The 17,817-nt window shown below is 57.8% G+C and overlaps 3 protein-coding genes across 11 annotated transcripts in view; 2 read left to right on the top strand and 1 right to left on the bottom strand.

Moving 5' to 3' along the window:
- Positions 1-268: 268 nt before the first annotated feature.
- Vmac (vimentin-type intermediate filament associated coiled-coil protein) lies at positions 269-3,970 on the top strand. 2 transcript variants are annotated; one of them, XM_005405750.2, is made up of 3 exons: positions 275-1,212; positions 2,092-2,424; positions 3,067-3,970. In XM_005405750.2, the coding sequence occupies exons 1-3, from the start codon at positions 1,022-1,024 to the stop codon at positions 3,239-3,241; spliced, it is 699 nt and encodes a 232-aa protein (XP_005405807.1). In that variant the 5' UTR covers positions 275-1,021; the 3' UTR covers positions 3,242-3,970. The 2 variants fall into 2 exon arrangements, with proteins under 2 accessions (XP_005405808.1, XP_005405807.1); XM_005405751.2 differs by lacking the exon at positions 3,067-3,970 and having other exon boundaries at positions 269-1,212; positions 2,092-2,905.
- Positions 3,971-6,029: 2,059 nt separating this feature from the next.
- Positions 6,030-7,540, top strand: Caps (calcyphosine; the record flags this gene model as incomplete). Its single annotated transcript, XM_005405741.2, has 5 exons — positions 6,030-6,145; positions 6,236-6,340; positions 6,413-6,590; positions 6,695-6,901; positions 6,977-7,540. Coding segments are annotated over 5 exons (708 nt in total), but the record flags the coding sequence as incomplete, so codon positions are not given.
- The window catches only part of Ranbp3 (RAN binding protein 3), a 54,350-nt gene continuing 43,999 nt past the window's right edge, over positions 7,467-17,817 (bottom strand). For 6 of the 8 annotated variants that reach the window (XM_005405743.2, XM_005405745.2, XM_013505313.1 and 3 more), the window contains 9 exons: positions 16,565-16,684; positions 15,375-15,478; positions 14,814-14,892; positions 13,961-14,063; positions 13,511-13,635; positions 11,438-11,558; positions 9,684-9,826; positions 8,761-8,938; positions 7,467-8,676 (listed from right to left, as the gene is read on the bottom strand). In XM_005405743.2, coding sequence (XP_005405800.1) covers positions 8,633-8,676; positions 8,761-8,938; positions 9,684-9,826; positions 11,438-11,558; positions 13,511-13,635; positions 13,961-14,063; positions 14,814-14,892; positions 15,375-15,478; positions 16,565-16,684 — 1,017 coding nt within the window. In that variant the 3' untranslated portion in view covers positions 7,467-8,632. The remainder of the gene's footprint in view (positions 8,677-8,760; positions 8,939-9,683; positions 9,827-11,437; positions 11,559-13,510; positions 13,636-13,960; positions 14,064-14,813; positions 14,893-15,374; positions 15,479-16,564; positions 16,685-17,817) is intronic. The other 2 variants (XM_005405744.2, XM_005405746.2) reach the window with 1 other exon arrangement.

Raw genomic sequence — 17,817 nt, 5'->3', positions numbered from 1 at the left:
CAAGGGCACAACTTTATTAGCGCCGCGAACAAAGGACACGGGTCGCGCAGGCGCTGGGGAGGGCCTGGAGAAGGGAGTCTAGTGCTCCCCTATCCGGGCTGATTCTTGGAAGGAGAAACTGAGGCGCGCCGGGATCAATGAAGACAGATTTCGCTAGTCCCAGCTCGGGGGTCTTAGCTTAGGGATAATTTGATTACTGAAGATGACAGGTGCCAGCCAGGCCTATCCTTACGCACAGGATAAGGGGCGAGGCGGGATTCCAGTTAATAGGAGGGGAACATCGTCGTGGGGCGGGGCCTGGAAGGACGCGTGGGCGTGGCCATGCTCTATGGCCCATTCCCAAACGGGAGTTAGAACCGCTTGCCACTATTTTGGGGTGTGGCTAGAATCAGGGGCAGGGTTTAATGGGCGTTGCTAGGATATTAGAGGGACGAGCTCCAAGCCCAACCTGCAGCTGGTCCAAGCCCAGAGTGGAATAAAGTAGGCACTTGGCTGGAGGCGTGGCCAGAATCGGAAGCAGAACCTGACAGGAACTTGACCAACTGGGGGTCGTAGGTTTGCCTAGGGAGCGTGACCGTACTCCGGACTGACCCTCACAAGGATTTAGCCAATCATGTAGACCCAAGACTAGAGCAGCAGGTTTCAGTGGGCGTGGTCAGGTTTGTTCCGAGAGGTCCCGGCCAATCCTGGTGTTAGTTTTTTTTTTCTGGCATTAGTTTCTATGTAAGGCGGGGTTCGTCTGGAAGGTTTGACCAATCTGTTGCTACAGTGTGAGAAGAGCGAGCCGCGGGAGTATAAAACCAACTGGGGGTGTGGTCTGTCAAGATATTGACCAATCTTGGAGTTAGACCGAGTTTAGGGCGGAGTTTCAAAGAGAGCACAGCCCCGCCCTCGGGCGGGGCCAACCAGAGACTGCAACCATTGCGGCCGAGTCCTCGCGGACCGTGGCCATCCCGGGGGTGGGGCCACGCCGGTTCCGGGCGGCCCAGGGGCGTGGCCGGGCCCGGACCACGGAGGGGCCATGTCCGCACCACCCACCCTGCAGATCCGGGAGGCGAACGCGCACCTGGCGGCGGTGCACCGGCGCGCAGCAGAGCTGGAGGCGCGGCTGGACGCGGCGGAGCGCACGGTGCACGCCCAGGCCGAGCGTCTGGCCCGCCACGACCAGCAGCTGCGCTCCGCCCTGGACGAGCTGGGCCGCGCCAAGGACCGGTGAGGCCCGGGCGGCCAGGTGGAGTTCAGGAGGTGGGAGGAGGCGGAGACGAAGCGGGAAAGGGAGGAAGGGCGGACTCTGCATTCCGCGCAGGGACCGCACTGCTGGGGGGATTGAAGACAAAAACAAACGCGAATTAGTCATGTAAAGTTGAGGGAAAAGGCACAAGCGCGGATTTCTAACTTCACACGGGTACTGAGTGGTGCCCATGGTGTCGGCGCTGGGAGCTGTGGCAGGTTCTTGAGCGGAGAAAGAAGAGATCATACCACCATTTTTTTTTTTTTTTAAACTAGAGATGGAACCCAGGGCCTTTGCACTGAGCTACCTCTGGGCCTTTTTTTTCCCTTCCTGATCCTTGCCTCCCCTTCTCTCTTCTTCCCTCTCCTCTTTGCTAGGGATTGAACCCAGGGCCTTAAACATACTAGGCAAGCATTTTACCTAGCATGTGTTCTACCGAGCTACACCCGCAACCCTTTCTATTGTGAGACAAAGTCTTACTAAGTTGTCCAGGCTGGCCCCTAACTTGCAATCCTCCTGTCTCAGCCTCCCGAGTAGGTGAGGTTCCAGGCATGTACCATCTCACCTGGCTTGGTGTCTGGTTTTGAAAGGACACTGATCCCTCCTGGGGACCCCACCCTCACTGATTACATCCCACAAGCTCTGTCTCCACGTACCATCTCCTGGGGAAGCGGGAGGTGAGGGCTTCAGAATAGGAATGTGGGGGAGACACATGCAGTCCATAACAAGGGGTGGCCTTGAGGCAGTGGCGGGAACATGGCCTTTATCCCGCAGTGATGGGCGCCTTGGGAAAGCCAGGAATGGGGAACAGCAGCCCTCTGGCCCCCAGTATCATAACTGCCGTTTTGCCTTCCTGTCAGTGAGATCTCAGCTCTCCAGGAGCAACTCCTGACGACCGAGGCCACTGTCCACAGCCTGCAGGCCGCTGTGAACCAGAGAGACGAGCTCATCCGGCAGCTGCAGCCCCGAGCCAAGCTGCTGCAGGACATTTGTCAGCGGCGGCCACCCTTGGCTGCACTGCTGGCCGCCCTGGCTGAGGCCGAGCGCCTGGGGCCCTTGCCGGACAGCGTGCCAGGCCATCTGCTTCCTGGTGGGCCGGGTCCACCCCTCGCCAACAGCACCGCAGAGGAGGAGGAAGAGGAGGAGGAGGAGGATGAGGATCACCTCCAGCCTGCAGTGTTTGGGACCACAGTGTGAGTCCCGGAGTACAGGCTGTAGATGCGATACAGATAGTCCCTTGGGGACTTCCCTCCACTGGGGAACCTCAGGGCAGAGCCGAGATCCTGGCTGAGCTGCAGAAGCAGCTAAAAGGGCCATCTTTTCAAACAGGCCACATGCAGATGCTTAGCTCGAACAGGTTACAAAGAAAATGAAACTTTGAATCCCTTACCTTTGTTGAAAAGCTGGCAGTACTAAGCCAAATCTGGATTCTGGTTTGAGACCTGGCTGGCTTTGCCTGCTGAGTCCAGCCTGGGCCCCTTCGTTAGCCAGGGTGTGCGTAACCTCACTGCTCCCTGGTTTGGGTTCTATGCCCTAAATACATCTGACTCAGAACTTCGGTGAGGGCCAATGGCATCAAGTCCCACAGGATTTGAGCTTCTCTATTTTTCCCCTTGCTTTAATTCTTTTTGTTGTTTATTGAGACAGGGTTTCTCTGTGTAGTTCAGGCTGCCCTTGAACTCATGTAGCCCAGGCCGGCCTCAAACTCAAGGTGATCCTCCTGCCTCAGCCTCCAAGTGTATGCAGCACCACACCTAGTCCTTGTCTTGATTCTTGTTTCTTCTAGACCATCCCATAACCCAGGGCTAAAGTTTTTTCTTACTTTTTTATTCCAGACTAACACAAGGAGCCTCAAGCCGTGTGCCATTCTTGCTTTGGTTGTACATTGTTCATCCTAGATCTAAATTACCTAAGTCCATCCTTCCCTCAGCCTTTGATCCCCAAAGATCGGGCTGGCAAGAGAGAGAAGCTGGCTGCCAGACTGCTTGGGAAAAAGCAAGCAGCCCTTAACCTTCTCCTGGTGACATCCTGGCCCAGGGCCGTTGCACTGGCTTTTTCTCTGCCTGGAGAGCATTTTCCCCAAATTCCCATGGCCTTGTCACTCAGGTCTCTGCTCAAAAGCCATTTTCGTGGGAGGCCACCCTGAACACTTCACTTGATGTAGTTCCTCCTCCCACCCCACTCTGCCCTGTTGTTCCATTTGCTTTATGGAATTCCTACTGTCCCATCTTTGGAACATAACCTCCTTCAGCGCAGGGGTTTTTCTCTCTTGTTCTCTGTCACCAGTGCCTTTTGTGCCCTGGGAGCCTCTAAAGGAACAGGATCCAAGGGGCCGCCTGCCTCCAGGGCATCTGTCTTTGTGTAGCAAGCAGCTATGTTTTTATAAAGAATCTATTTTTTAATTCCTTGTTCTATGCCGCCCTTCCTGGCCCAAGACATTGAGGGTGCTGCTTTTTATCAAGCCAGGCCCAGAGAGATGCCTGTGCCTCCCTATGCCCAGGCTGGTCGGTGGCCAGGACCCACCCAGGGGCAGCATCTCCTTCAGCCAGAAAGGGTGGTGGCCACCCAGAGCCCTCGGGACCTAACATTAACACTGTCATCTAATGGTGACCCCTCAGAGCAGTGACAGCAGTCCCATTTCCTCCTCCAGATGAATGAAGGGGGCCTGTTTGTACAGAAGGGAGGCCGGCTGGGGCCTGTCTGTGCTTGAGAATAAACCGCACCATTTCTTGGCCTGGGTCCCTCGTTCTTTCTTCCTGGCTCAGGGACTGTGTTGTTCATGGTTCATGCTGGGCCTTGGAGACATGAGGTTGGTGGTGCTGGGCAGGCTATGTACACTGTTGTGTGTGGTCTTTGTATCCCCCAGTGGACGCAGGCACCACTCCCTCAACAGTGGGGGAAACTGAGGCCCAGAAAGGTAAAATTCTCCAGGTCTGGCGGGCTAGGGTTTGCAGTTTTGTGGGGTAATTGTTGAGGTTTTTTTTTGAGACAGAGTCTCACTGTAGCAGAGGCTGGCCTCAACTCAGGATCCTCCAGGCTCCTGAGTGCTAGGATTACAGGCGGGCAGCACCATGCCCGGCTTTACATGCTTTTAGTTTTTACAGACTGGGGGTGGGCCTCAGCACTTCACACATGGCAAGCACTTAGCACTGAGGTACACACCCAGCCTAGCACCTCAGTTTTAAAAGAGCTGGGTCTGGCCTGGGCACAGCTGTAATGCCAGCACTTGGGAGGCTGAGACAGGAGTATTGTCTGAGTTCAGCCCTGGCAACGTTGTGAGACCTTGTGCCAAAAAATACACAAAAGGGCTGGGGATGTAGCTCGGTGTGAGGCCCCTGGGTTTCATTCCCAGTACTGCAAAAGAAACAAAAGTTGTGAATATTTTTTATATTACTCATTCTTCTTATCTTGGTGGTGCTAGGAATCAAATCAGGGCTTCACACACGGTAGGGAAGTACCCTACCACCGAGCCAACCCCCCAGCCATAGTTTACATTTTTCCATAGAAAAAGAAAAGTGGACGCATGTGACACTAGTTACAAAACCACAGCAGAGCTGGGGGGGCATTTGCCTCCCCTGCGGGAGGCCCTGGGTTCCCTCCCTGCACTGCAAACAAACCAAAGCAAAACGCCCAATCAAACGACAAAGGCTTTCTCTGCCTACTCTGAGAGCTTTGGGTCACGGTAAACCATCGCAGTGTGTGCAGTGTAATGTCACTGGGGGTATCTTGGGCCCCACTGGGTGGTGGTGCTTGCTCACTCGTAATCTCTGGATTGATCTCCGCATACAAAGGTAACTTCCGGCAATGTGACACGACTACACACATTTTGAAAGGCTCTCTGTCCCAGCTTCTCCCGGACAAACCCTTGCACACAGCACGGGTGGCCTGAGGTCAGGGTTTCCATCCTGGGAGATGCTCTATGTCCCACCTTTCCGCAAAGGCCTCCTGTGACGCTGGCCTTCGTTTCTCTCCGCTACATCGGGGTCTGGGGCTGTTTCTCCACTCTGAGCCCGAGACAAAGTGATGTCTGAGGGCTGAAAAGCAATCAGCAAAACCTCCATGACAGGAATTCCAAGACTGGTTCCTGAGTCTGCCAGAAACAGCTTTTGTTCCAGTGAGTGTCACTGTCTTTTGAAACTGCCACCGGGAAGATAGCTCAGTGGCACAGTGCCTGCTTGGTAAGCACTAGGCTCTGAGTTTGATTCCTGGTACTAAAAAAACAAAACAAAAAAACCCTAGAGCTGTTTTTACGCCGGGCGTGGTGGTGCACGCCTGTAATCCCAGCACTCGGGAGGCTGAGGCAGGAGGATCATTGCAAGTTCAAGACCAGCACCCCCTACCCCCCAAAAAAAAACACAGAAAAGAAGACCAGCCTGGACTACAAAGTGAGCTCAAGGTCAGCCTGAACTGTCTTTTTGAGATCCTGTCTCAAAAAGACAAACAAACAAAATAACAAACCTGCCTGGGTCCAGGCTTGGCATTCATGGAATCCGACAACCTCCTACTGGATGTGGGTCTGGGCCGGGCCTGGGCCGGGCCTGGGCCGGGCCTGGGGGCAACAGGATCCAGATGCTTGGAGCTCTTCTGAGCCGCCCAAGAAGCACAGACAGGATAAGGCACCTGCCCTGGGTCACACAGTAGCCACACAGGCCTGTCTCCAGGAGGCCACCGTCCCTGCAGGGCTGGAACCACTCTCCTCTCTGAGGCTGCAAGGCCACCTGAACCTGGCTCCACCCAGGGCTGTGAGTGGGAGGAGTACACATGTCCGGCCTGGTCCCAGCATAGGGAGAGTTAAACTGGGCCCCTCCCAGTCTCCAGAGCCACCTCCCTTAGCAACCAGCAACCATCTTGGCAACAAGACGCAAAGCTTAAGCAGGGGCAGCGTGACAGGACGCACGAACGGACTCAGGCCAGGTGAGTAGGAGGGGTGCTGCAGGCCTGCGGCCACACGGGCTCTGCGCCTGGCTGACCAAGCAGGACATCCCTGTGCGACTCGCCTTCCAGCTGTCCAGAGAGCCGGCCCAGCATGGACACCGTGGAGGCCACCATGGAGAAGCTGCGGGCGCAGTGTCTGGCCCGGGGGCCCTCAGGCATCCAGAGCCTGGCCAGGTGAGGGGTCCTTCTCGAGCCTCCGGGGCTCCAGTGCCCGCGAGCCCCGTCCAACTGTGTGCCTGCCCGCAGGTTCTTCCGAAGGCTGGACCAGGATGGGAGCAGCTCCCTGGACTCAGCCGAGCTGCAGAGGGGCCTGGCTGAGCTAGGGTTGGTGCTGGAGCCAGCAGAGGTGGAGGCCGTGTGCAGGCTGTGGGACCGCGATGGCAGTGGGACGCTGGACCTGGAGGAGTTTCTGCGGGCCCTGCGGGTGCGGCTGCCACTGGGGTGTCCAGGGACCCGGGTCAGTGAGGTGGAACCTGTCCCTGAGATAAGAGGTGCTGGCTGAGGTGACTTCCCTGCTTCTGTCCTCAGCCCCCCATGTCCCAGGCCCGGGAGGCCATCGTTGCAGCCGCCTTTGCCAAGCTGGACCGCAGTGGAGACGGTGTGGTGACCGTGGATGACCTCCGCGGGGCGTACAGCGGCCGCAGCCACCCCAAGGTGCGCAGTGGCGAGTGGACAGAGGAGGAGGTGCTGCGCCGCTTCCTCGACAACTTTGACGCCCATGACAAGGATGGGCAGGTGAGTGGCTGCACAGTGGCCCTTCCTCCAGAGGCGGCTGGGCGCCCACCTCCCCTCAAGCTTGTGTGCCCACAGGTCACCCTTGTGGAATTCCAAGACTACTACAGCGGGCTCAGCGCCTCTGTGGACACCGACGAGGAGTTTGTGGCCATGGTGACCAGTGCCTGGCGGCTCTGAGCAGCAAGCCCAGGAGCCCCCCCAACCCCCTTACCTGGCCAGGTGGCCTCAGGGCAAAGCCCAAAGGGGACTCAGGGGGAGGGGGGCTGGGCAGCAGGGCTGAAGAACCGGCTGGACCAGGTCTCCCGTTGGGCTGCCAGGCAGATGTGGGACAGGAGGACAGCAGAGCTGCCCTCCCTTCCCAGCCACCACAGTCCCCAGGAAGCCAGGTGGGTGGGCAGGTCGGGACAGACGCTGAGCTTGAGGTCCACTGGGACACCTGGCCAGGTGTGGCGCTCACGAGGGTGGGGTGGCTGCCCCGGCTGCTGGGGGCTCTTGCCCTGCAGGCACAGGTGGCCCTGGCCGGCCTTTCCTTCCTGAGGCCCCTGGGGCATGCAGGAGGCCAGGGTTTTAGTTAAAAGTTTTAATGTAGTTCCCAAATACATTTCATATGACAATCTTACATAAATGTTCCAAAACACATGGGCATTGTCTGGTTTTACTTGTCACTAGTTGGCTAAGGCTTAAAGCAGAGACGTGTGGCCGGATCTCCTGGGTGGCGTCTGGTGTCTTCCCAGGCCCAGGCGTGCTGGCGCTGGCCGGTGCCAGTGTTGCTGCTGGAGCCATCCAGGCCTTGGGTGTGGGGAGAACAGCTGGGGCACGGGGCCTCTTCTTTGCCCCCAAGAGTGGGGCTGGGCCATTTCCTCTGCTGTCCCAAGGAGGCCTGGTCAGGAGGGACTCCGCTGTGGCCTCCCCGCTGGGCCTGGGCCAGACGCCAGTGCCCACTCCTATGCGTGGCGTGCTGGGAAGGCCTGTTGTCCTGCTGTCGGGCAGGGCCCCGTCACTCTGGGCAGGCCCTTCTGCCTCTCACGGCAGCCCCAGGCCCACAGCAGTTTGGGGGTGATGATGTCAGGGCTCACCCAGGGGTGGCCAATGCACGCAGGAAGCAGGCGGATCACGTGACTTGGACAGGGAGAGATGGCAGGGCCCCTGGGGACCCTCCCAAGTCCCGTGACTTTCTCCTGCGAATGCTCTCCCGCGCGAGGCCCGAGGGCCAGGGCTGTCCCTGCCCAGTACACCAGAGCATCACAATCCAAGAAACCAAAACCAAAGCCTTTGGACATAAAAAAAATAAGATCTGTAAAATATAAACCCCAAATCAGAAGATGGGAAACAGGAACAAAGAGTGTAGTAAACTGAGCATCCAGGGCCCAGCGTTGACACTCGCGAGGGTCCCGGGGTGTGGTGGGGACCCACAGGAGGGAGGGCACGCGGTGGGGAGGCCCAGAGGCTCGACACGCAGGTGAAGAAACGAAGTCTCCAGTCCCAGTGAGAAGCCGTGACAAGTCTTAATGTGCCATTTCAATTCGGGGGAGTTGGGGAGGAGCGTTCTTTTTTGCTCATCAATATGATGAGGTCTTGTGTCCCAAACCACATCCAGGCAGTTCCCGAGTCTGCTTCGGAACGGGCGTGGGGTCCAGGCTGTAGTTCCACCCCAGCTGATGCTGCCTTTGGGGAGGGTAGGCGGCCACAGACGCCAAAGCAGCAGCCTCTGCACAGGGGCACCTCCGCCCGCTATGTACTCCCGGGCACCTGCCCGTCCCCCTCCTCACCTGCACCTGTGGGGAGGGGTTGATGTCACTCCAGTCACCAGCCTGCCAGGAGGCTGCCCTGGGGCCCTCGGGGTAGCACCCGCCACTCACCTGCTCCGGGGGCTCCTGAGGGGGCCAGCAGGTCATCGTCACTGTCATCTTCGTTGGATGGGGCTCCAGGCTCAGGCACAGGGGCCTGGGCCTCTTGCTCCTGCTCCACGCGGCTGCGCAAGGCCAGGATTCGGTGGTGTAGGGCCGCGTACAGCTGGCCAGTGTCCTTGGAGCTGGCCTGGGGGAACAAGGGCCATGAGGGGCTTGTGCAGGAGCATGGACACTGCCTGCCACCGCAGCCAGCCTGCTAACCTCCTTGGAAGGGATGCCAGCATCCCCAGAAGGAGGGGAGGGTCCCAGGGGACTGGGCCAGGCAAGGCCGGCCTGAGGTGGGACGCAGAGGTCTGTGTTGGATGACACGACTGCAGTCACCCCTCCACATGACTTCGGACACAGGTGACCACACACACGGCTGTTTGCCCTGAATGCACCACAAACCACAGTCAACACCTAACTGCTTCTCTGTGTTAGGGAGAAGCAGCAAGCAAGGAGGAGAAGGAGACCCAGGACGGCCAGGGGACTACTCTCAGGGTGGTGACATAGAGGAGCACTATGGTGCGCATCAGCAGTGAGGGGCTCCTTCCCATCCCGTCCCGTTCTGTCCCAGCTGAAGGGGAAGTGAACTTGCCTGCAGGTCGGGGCTCCAAGCTTTCCTTGGAGGCCTACTCCTGCAATGCTCCAGCCTACTAGGGATCTTGTGGGGACACAGCGCCACCGAGGACACCGTGCCTGCCTCCCTTCCACGGCCTAGACCACACACCTGGCCTCTTTCTGCCCTTCGAGCTGAGTGCACCTGAGCTTGAGTCTCGGGACAGCATAGCCCCCTACATGCCAAGGAGCCCCATATGGCTGGTGGCATACACAGTGTGGCCTCCCTTCGGGTCTGGGGCTGGAGCTACGACATGCGTGGGTGCTGGGCTCACCGAGATCAGAAAGACCTTCACGCCCTGGTCCTCGGTGTCCATGGCTGTGATGCGGATGCTCTTCTCACTGGCCTTGTCGATCTGCATCTGGGCCCACAGCTTGGTGTTGAGGATGAGCCGCAGGCTCCCCTGGGTCCGCATCACTGCAACCAGCAAAGCAGCTCAGCTGGGCTGGCCCTGCCTGCCCCCAGTCCGGACAGCCTCACGCAGCAGCAGGTAGGCGCTGCCCGCCTCGAGCCCCTGAAGCCCTACCCAGCCGCCCACAGGGCAGGTGCCAGCACAGAGTACCCAAGGGAGATGAGTCAGGCACAGGGTCAGACTGCTGGAGGCAGCAGGGGCTGCACACACTGACACGGCTCTTTCTGCACAGGACACGCACAGATACTGACTGTGCTCTACGGACTTCCCCGGTGCAGGCCAACGCCTGGCCCCTGCCCTCTGGCTCTCTTGGTACAAAGAGACAGAAAGGTTGCTGCTTACAGCTCCTGCCAAGACACAGTGGGGCTGCCCAAGGGCAGTGCACTGTGGAGGGACACAGGGGACACCCTGCCCCTCTGGGGTGTGATACTCGCCCTGCCGGGGCCACATGCCTGCCTATGTCCATCCATCGATGTGACCGAGTTGTCTCCCTGCTGGCCCAGCTGTCCCTTCCAGAACTGGCCTGGACAGGGTTAGAAGTAGTCACCCTGCCAGCGACCCAACGGCTGGGTCTCTCCATGCCCACATCCCTGGTCCCAATGCTCACCTCAGAGTCTGGGGAACGAAGGGACAGGGAGCCTAGTGACACGTAGTGAGGGCGAGGAGGGCACCACTGCAGTAGGCTGGACACATGGGTGACAGCTGAGGCACCTCAGTCACTATACAAGGCTCACAGGGGTTTGAATGTTTCCAAGGGAAGGAAGAAAAAAATGCACAACATCCACGGGGCTAAGCTGAGCAGTGGATGGCCGGGGGCCCTTTGTGTGTCCGCACCTCTGCAGAGACCCAGGCGCAGTTCTGAGGCAAAGTGTGGAAAAGCAGGGCCTCTAAGGGGAACATGGGCTCCTGCGGGGTCTCAGACCCACGTTTCCAGGAAGGCCAGAGGCACTTTGATGAGAGGACACGAGCGAAAGATGGTGTGCACGGTTAGAGTGCACACACGAGCACCTGTGCTCTCTGCGAGTGCGTGGGTGCACTTCTGTTTGTAACAAGTCTGCTTCTGGACCCCTTCTGTCTCTCTCTTGCACAGAAGCTTTCTTTCCCTCAATAAACTCTGCTCTTAACATAAAAAAAAAAAAAAGCCTGCTTCTGGAATAGGTTTCATGTATAAAGATGGCCCCAATCATGTTATCCACAGTAGTATAAATAAGCAAGTAAGTAAATAAATAAGTAAATAAGGGACAACCTAAATGTCCGCGAGCAGAGAAAAAGTCAAATACAGTAACTGCCAACAGAGTATTAGTGTAGAAGTTTTCAGAGACAATGTTTTAAAGAAAAAACCAAAGCGCCAGGAGATGCTTGCAAGGTAGCAGGAGCTGAGCACCGCTTCCTCAGCAAAAGACCTGGGACAGGAGGCTCGGGCGGAGGGCGGCAGAGACCAGAGACCACAGTGAAGAGCGCTGCCCCGCCTTCCTTTCTCCCTGGACTCTGCTACCTCCATGGCACCTCCAAGGGCAAGAACTGTGAAGCCGAGGGTCTTCCCCACCGAGGGCCGGCGCTGCAGGCGCGGCACTCTCTGCTCTCCCCTCAGCCCAGCCCAGCCCAGGGCAGCTCACCCAGTCGGGACTGTAATGTCCCATCATCGGTCGATGCCATGTCGTTGAGTCTGAGCAGTCCCCGGCCTCGCTCCACCCATGATTGTGAGGTCTTGTCAAAGACAAACAGCTTACACTGGATCTAGAACACAGGCAGTGGCCTTAGGTGAGCCATTGCTGGGACCGCACCCGCACTTCCCATCTACCCACCTGAGCTCCAGGGCTGCCAAAGTACAGCCCGAGGCCCCGGTAGGCCATGGGCCAGTGTATTTTTTCTGATACATGGAATCAAACTCAGGGCCTTGCACCTGCCAGGCAGCACTGCACTGCTGAGCCACATCCCTGGCCCGATTGGCCAGTGTATTATTTTGTGTGTTTTGCTTTTGTTTGACATATAGTCTCAATATGTAGCTCAGGCTGGCCTTGAACTTGCGGCAATCCTCCTGCCTCGGCTTCCCAAGTGCTGGGATTACAGGTGTGTGCCACCGTGACACCTGTCATGGCCAGTGTATAAAAAGCAGCACTACAATCCGGGTGTGGTGGGGCATGCCTGTAATCCCAGCTCTTTGGAGGCTGAGGCAGGAGGATCGTTGTGAGTTCAAGACTAGCCTAGGCTACAAAATGAACTCAAGGCCAGCCTGAACTGCATAGCAAGACCCTGCCTCAAAAAAAAAAAAAAAACAGAAAAAAAAGTGGCACGACAAAGCGTCAATTCAGAAACAGATCAAACTCCAATGAGATGCCATCCTGTACCCATGGGCGATGGCTACGACCAGAGAGACAGGTAAGGGCATGTGAACGGGGAATGCCCTGTGCTGCTGGGGACGTCACAAGGTCAGTGCGGTGCATACACAGATTCGCAGTTTCGAGGTGTGGGACACAGGGTTTCCACGTGATCCAGGGACTGACCCAGGGGAAGTACACCATGTGTCCGCACAAACACGTGCACATCAGAAACAGCAGTGTCTTTTTCATAACGGCACCAAAGCTGCCGTAGGCCAAACGTCAGCTGATGCAGGGACACACAGTGAGGTCTGTCCCCATGCTGGGAAACCACGCAGCCAGGACAGGAGCAAGGCTGTGACATTCGCCACAACATGGAGGGACCTTAAGGATACCATGCTCAGCGGTCAGACACACAGTGTGGGCTCCACGGACAGGAGACTGCTCATGGGGACAGGGCTTCTTTTTAGGGAACAAAATATTCTGTATTAGATTGTAGAGAAGGTTGTGTGATTCCGTAAATATATTAAACCCCCAGAATTAGTCACTTTAGAGACTGAACCATAGAGTACGTGCATCATCCTTTAACCAAACTGTTAAATGTGCAACAAAAAAACACCAAGAGACTTGTGTGTGACCCTGGGAAAAGAGGTGCAACTTCTCCTGTGTCAGTGCCTCCCAACACGAACAGAGAGAGCCAGCACAGGAGCTGAGTGTGACAGTGCACACCTGTAAGTCTGGCACTTGGGAGGCTGAGGCAGGAGGGTTGCAAATTCAAAGCTAGTCTGGGCTATGCAATGAGGCCCTACTGAAAAACAAAAAACAAAAAACAAAACAAAAAAAAACCCCAAACATACTGGGTGTGGCTGCGCACACCTGTAACCCTAGCACTCCAGAGGCTGAGGCGGGAGGATCACTGTGAGTTCGAGGCCAACCTGGGCTACATAGTGAGTTCAAGGCCACCCTGAACCACATAGCAAGACCCTGTCTCAAAAAACAAAACAAAACAAAACAAAAACTCCCCTGAAAATCAAAACAAAAAAGCCAGCATCGACTGGGAGAAAGGCAGTGCTCACAGACACCCCAGCTCTGTGTAGCTCAGGGCAGGCACACAGGCATCTGCGTTTGTGTGGAGCGAGGGAGAGCAGGGGCCCCCGGAGGAGGGGGGTGAGTGTGCTGGCTCTTTCCCCTCACGGCAGCTCTGTGAGACACTAGGGCCAAAGGGACGCAGGTGTTCATTCTGGGTGACAGGAGGAGGGGTCTGTGAGCCCTGGCGGCAACACACAGCCACCGCAGAGGCGGGGCGCCAGGTGCGCAGCACTGCTGGTCGGGCTGCGCTGTGGGGGCGGAGGGGCCGTGCAGAGCACTCACCTGCAGCACGTTGCTCTCTGCCTCCTCGCCAGTGATGACTTCTACCTTCTCCAGCAGACACTTCCGTGCTGTAGCCTTGGTGTAGGCGGCTGCGGACTCGGCCAGGGACTCTGAAATGTTATTGGCTAAACGAGACTGACTATTGATTTGGTGAGGGGTGAGCGCACACCAGTGAGATCTGGAGGAGACGCCCAAGACAACTCAGCTGCACAGCCCGGGACTCGGACCAGCGGGGCAGAGGAGCATGGGCCCCCTGGGGGCACAGAGGAGCGCACAGCCTGCTCACACAGCTGCTGCTCCCAGGGTGTTCCTAAGTCCCCTGGTGGCCACTGCTTTAGGGGTCAGTGCCACCCCTCCTGGGCAGGGCACAGATGGATACAGGGTCCCTTCACCACCTGTCACCACTGCTGACTGCGGGGACTCCCACGAGGTACACTGACCATGACATACCTTTCTCTGGGGTGGCCTCCTGGGAAGAGGACTCGGATCCAGACTCTGCAGCTGTGTTTTCCCTGTTGGCATCTGAGTTGACCTCATTCAATTTGGGGGGGCTCTGCGGGAAAACAAAGGCACACGGAGGAGGAGAGTTTGTGTGGTGCAGGTCGTAAGGCCCACGGAATAGAAGCCGCGAGCCGGAGCAGTCCTCATGCTGCTGCTGCTCAGTGCCACGCTGGACAAATCCCGGCAGAGCCACACCTGTGCGCCACACACGAGCCCGAGAGCCTCCCCACCCCACCCCCGGCTGCGCTCTCGTCTCCTAACACCTCTCAGGGGGCCACGGATCACTACAGAACGGGCAAAGGAACCGCCTGGCCACAGAGCTGGGCAGTGGCGCGTGTGGTCCATAGCGTGGAGAGGGCCGAGTGCAGGAGGAGGCACAGCCGCCCGGAGACCCGCCAGAGCCCTCCGTGCAGGCCAGGCTCTCTGTGCACCCAGCTCCTTGGCCTTGTCTGCTGGCCCTGATGCCGCCACCCCACAAAAGTGGCAGTGCTATGCCAGCAGGGAACATGGACGCCCTGTCCCCATTGGGCTGTAGCCTGCTGACCTGACAACTCTCATCACCCCAGCTGGCCTTATAGGAGGAGCCACGGTCACCAAGGAAGCTTCAGTGAAGGTGGCGATGGCTGGTACCCAGGAGGCCTCCCGGGCCAGCAAAGCCAAGGGCCTAGCCCATCTTTAAGCGGAATCGGAGCAGGGATTTTTTTCTCTGCTACACAGGAAAGTCCTGAATTTACAGGCTGCAGTGAGGCAGCCACACAACATGTACCCTGACCAAGGACACACTGTCAACAGGACCACTCACCAACACACGCTCGCTCATGTTCTGGCCAAACACGAACTTGTTGCTGGAGACATCGGCACTGTTGGTTGAATTCTCTGCACTGAAGAGGAGACGTGCGGTGAGCGTGGGGCCTGCAGGCGCGAGCACCGTGGGCAGCAGACGGGAACCGGCAGCGGGCAGCCAGACTCCCTCTGCCCGAGCCTCTGGGCCGCACATGTCCAAGCAGAAGTGAGACCCTTGGGTCCTCCTGGTGCCCAGCTCTGTCAGGCTGAGGAGCATCTGTGTCCCAGGCAGGAATACCTTCCTTCTGGGCCCAGGCACCCAAGCCCAGGCCATGGGCACCAATGGGTCCCTCACAGCTCCAGGAGGTGAAGGAGCTCACACTGCCTATCGGCTCTGCCCACGGCCAAGGCCCAGGACAGAGGTCCCCGTGACCCGCGAGGCTGGGCTTCACAGCCCCTCAAACTTGGCTCCTGCCTCAGGTCCACTGAATCCCAGGGCAAAGGTGGCCAGGTGGGGTGGGAAGGACCTGGGTTCCAGTCTGAGTCAAGGATGAGGGCAGCCCCAGGCCCCAACACACACCTGGAGCTGATGTACTGGAGGAAGTAGTTGGTGGCGGTGGGCGTTTCGGAGCTGGGGTGTCCCATGTTCTCCATGTCAGCAGCGTCAGTGATTTCATTCATTAGCTGGAAACAGAAGGGCGGGGCCTTGGTCACCGTGGCCCAGCCCACACGGCGCCACACTGCGGCCGCTGGGCAGGGGCCGTAGCCTGCACTGCCACACGGTGCTTTCCACACTCCCCACACAAGCCCGGCCAGTGGGCGCCAGAGAGCCTTTTCTACCTTGTTACAAACAGCTGCGCTCTGGGGGGCCTCTCAGGAGCATGTCAGAGGGGCTCACACATCTGGCCTCAGGACTGTGTCACACATATGACAATGCTCCACTGTGGCCTCAGCCATGGAACCCTGCGGGGGGGCACTGTCACCCTGAGCTACCAACAAGGCAGGGCCTCCTCACAGGAGCAGCTGCGTCCATGGTGAGATGCCAGAACCCGCACTTGCACACATCTGACTTCTGTAAGACATGAACCCCAAGCCCCAGGGATGGACTGCGCCAGGCCTGGGGTCCTGAGTGTGCAGTGAGCAGCCCCTGAGGGACTCAGTCCTTTGGGGAGAAGCGCGGCAAGCCCAGCGCCTACTTCCATGACTCGCAGGGCACTGGTGCTCTGGCCAGTGACCAGCACAGTGAAAGCGGTTTCTACCAGCATCTCCTATGTGGCAAGGCAGTTCTGACTGCTCATCTCAGGCTCCGCAGGCCACTGCGCACACCGGGGCTGGGTGTCCTGGGTCCTGCAGGCTGCTGAGCAGCCTCCCTGGCTTTCACCTGCTCCAGGCCAGGAGCTTCTCCAGCTGTGACAGCCACACATGTCTTAGATATGGCCACAGACACCACATCTCAGAATACTGCAGAGCTTCTTGGCCGGCGAGCTGCTGGAACAGCCTGTGCCGGGAGGCAGCATTGCCCACTCCGGCCTCCCCGGCTCCCGCACGTGGGGCCCCGAGGGGCTCTCCTCTTCTGACTGGTCTCCAGCATGGCTGGACGCATATGCTCAGCTCCCCTCTGCCGTGGAAATCACACAAGTGCCACGCTGAGTGGGCAGCACTGGGGGCAGCCTGGTGCTGGGCAGGGTGACCAGAGGCTGGGAAGCATGACGTCCCCAGTGTCTGTGCCACTGGTCCCAGGAGGCTCCGCCACGGTGTGACAGCACCTACCTTCACTCTGTCCCTCAAGTTCTGCCCGAACACGAATGCCTGCCGTGCACCCTCCTCTGTCCTCTCACAACTCTCCTCCTCCGAAACACCACTATACTCATTTCTCCGTGGCTCCTTCTTCTGTGGAAGAGAACACAAGCGCAGTAACCAAAAACGGCAGCTGTGAGCTCAGATCAACAAGACGAGCCACCCACGCCGCTTCCTCCACACGGCCCCTTCCCATGGTCCCGGGCAGGAACGGCCTGGCCACACACAGACTTTCCTTGGGGCTGGGAAGAAGAACCCAGAGCCACAGGGTATGCGCTGCTGGCCTCCCGCACTGCATCTGTGGGGCAGGGTGGCTCGTGTGTGCAGCAGGGTCTCCAGGCCTGGACCGGTCGGTATCAGACATGGGCTGCCAGCCTCCTCCCCACCTCCGCAAGTGGATGGTGAGATGGAACGGCCCAGACAGGCAACACCGGCGGCAGAGGCTGCACCGTGCAGCAGCGAGCAGAGCTTGCCAGGACAGTGTCAGGGCTGTGGACTTCAGTCACATCTGGGTATAGTCAGTTTGGCTTCTGGTTTTCAAAGTCCCCTGAAGAGCAATGGCCTTTCTGTCCAAGTGGACATAGTGCAGTAAGGGAACATCACAGCCAGCAGGCCCAAACTGCTGCCAAGACCTTGTCCTCAGACACCCTGCCCGAGGCGCCTGCAGAGCAGAGCGGGGGAGGGATTTGCTGCTGCAGCAGCCTGAGCACCGTGCAGAGTGCAGGCACCGTGGGAGACGGGATATGCAGGCCAGGTGTGGAGGTGCTCACCTGTAATCCAGCACCTAGAGGCTGTGGCAGGAGGGTCTCAAGTTTGAGCCTAGTCTGGGGAACTTAGAGAGCCCCTGTCTCAAAATAAAAATTAAGTTCTGGGGATATAACTTAGTGTCAATGTCCAGTATTGGGGGTCAGGGGAGATCACGGGAGAAAAATATAATAATGATGCAGCTGCTACCAAGAGAAATAGGTAACTCCAACCTGAAATGATATCCATAATACAGCAATTACAGAAAAAAGTTATGGCACTGAGAAGCCTGATTCCATTCTGGTTAAAAATGAACCCAGGAAGCTAAGTGCAGTGGAGCATACCTATAGTCTCGGCACTTGGGAGACTGAGCCAGGAGGATTTATGCACTAATTTGAGGCCACCCTGGGCTATACAGTGAGTTCAAGGACTATATAGTAAGGCCCTGTCTCAAAAAGCAAACAAAACACTATAAAAAAAAA

The sequence above is a fragment of the Chinchilla lanigera genome, unplaced genomic scaffold, assembly GCF_000276665.1.
Source record: "Chinchilla lanigera isolate Chin_1 unplaced genomic scaffold, ChiLan1.0 scaffold00094, whole genome shotgun sequence".
In the NCBI taxonomy this organism is placed as follows: domain Eukaryota; kingdom Metazoa; phylum Chordata; class Mammalia; order Rodentia; family Chinchillidae; genus Chinchilla; species Chinchilla lanigera.
This window is presented reverse-complemented; position numbering and strand designations above follow the sequence as displayed.

Coding starts and splice junctions, on each gene's coding strand:
- Vmac (XM_005405750.2), top strand. CDS start 1,022: ATGTCCGCACCACCCACCCTGCAGATCCGGGAGGCGAACGCGCACCTG. Junction 1,213..2,091: donor CTGGGCCGCGCCAAGGACCG/GTGAGGCCCGGG, acceptor CCTTCCTGTCAG/TGAGATCTCAGCTCTCCAGG. Junction 2,425..3,066: donor GCAGTGTTTGGGACCACAGT/GTGAGTCCCGGA, acceptor TTTTTATTCCAG/ACTAACACAAGGAGCCTCAA.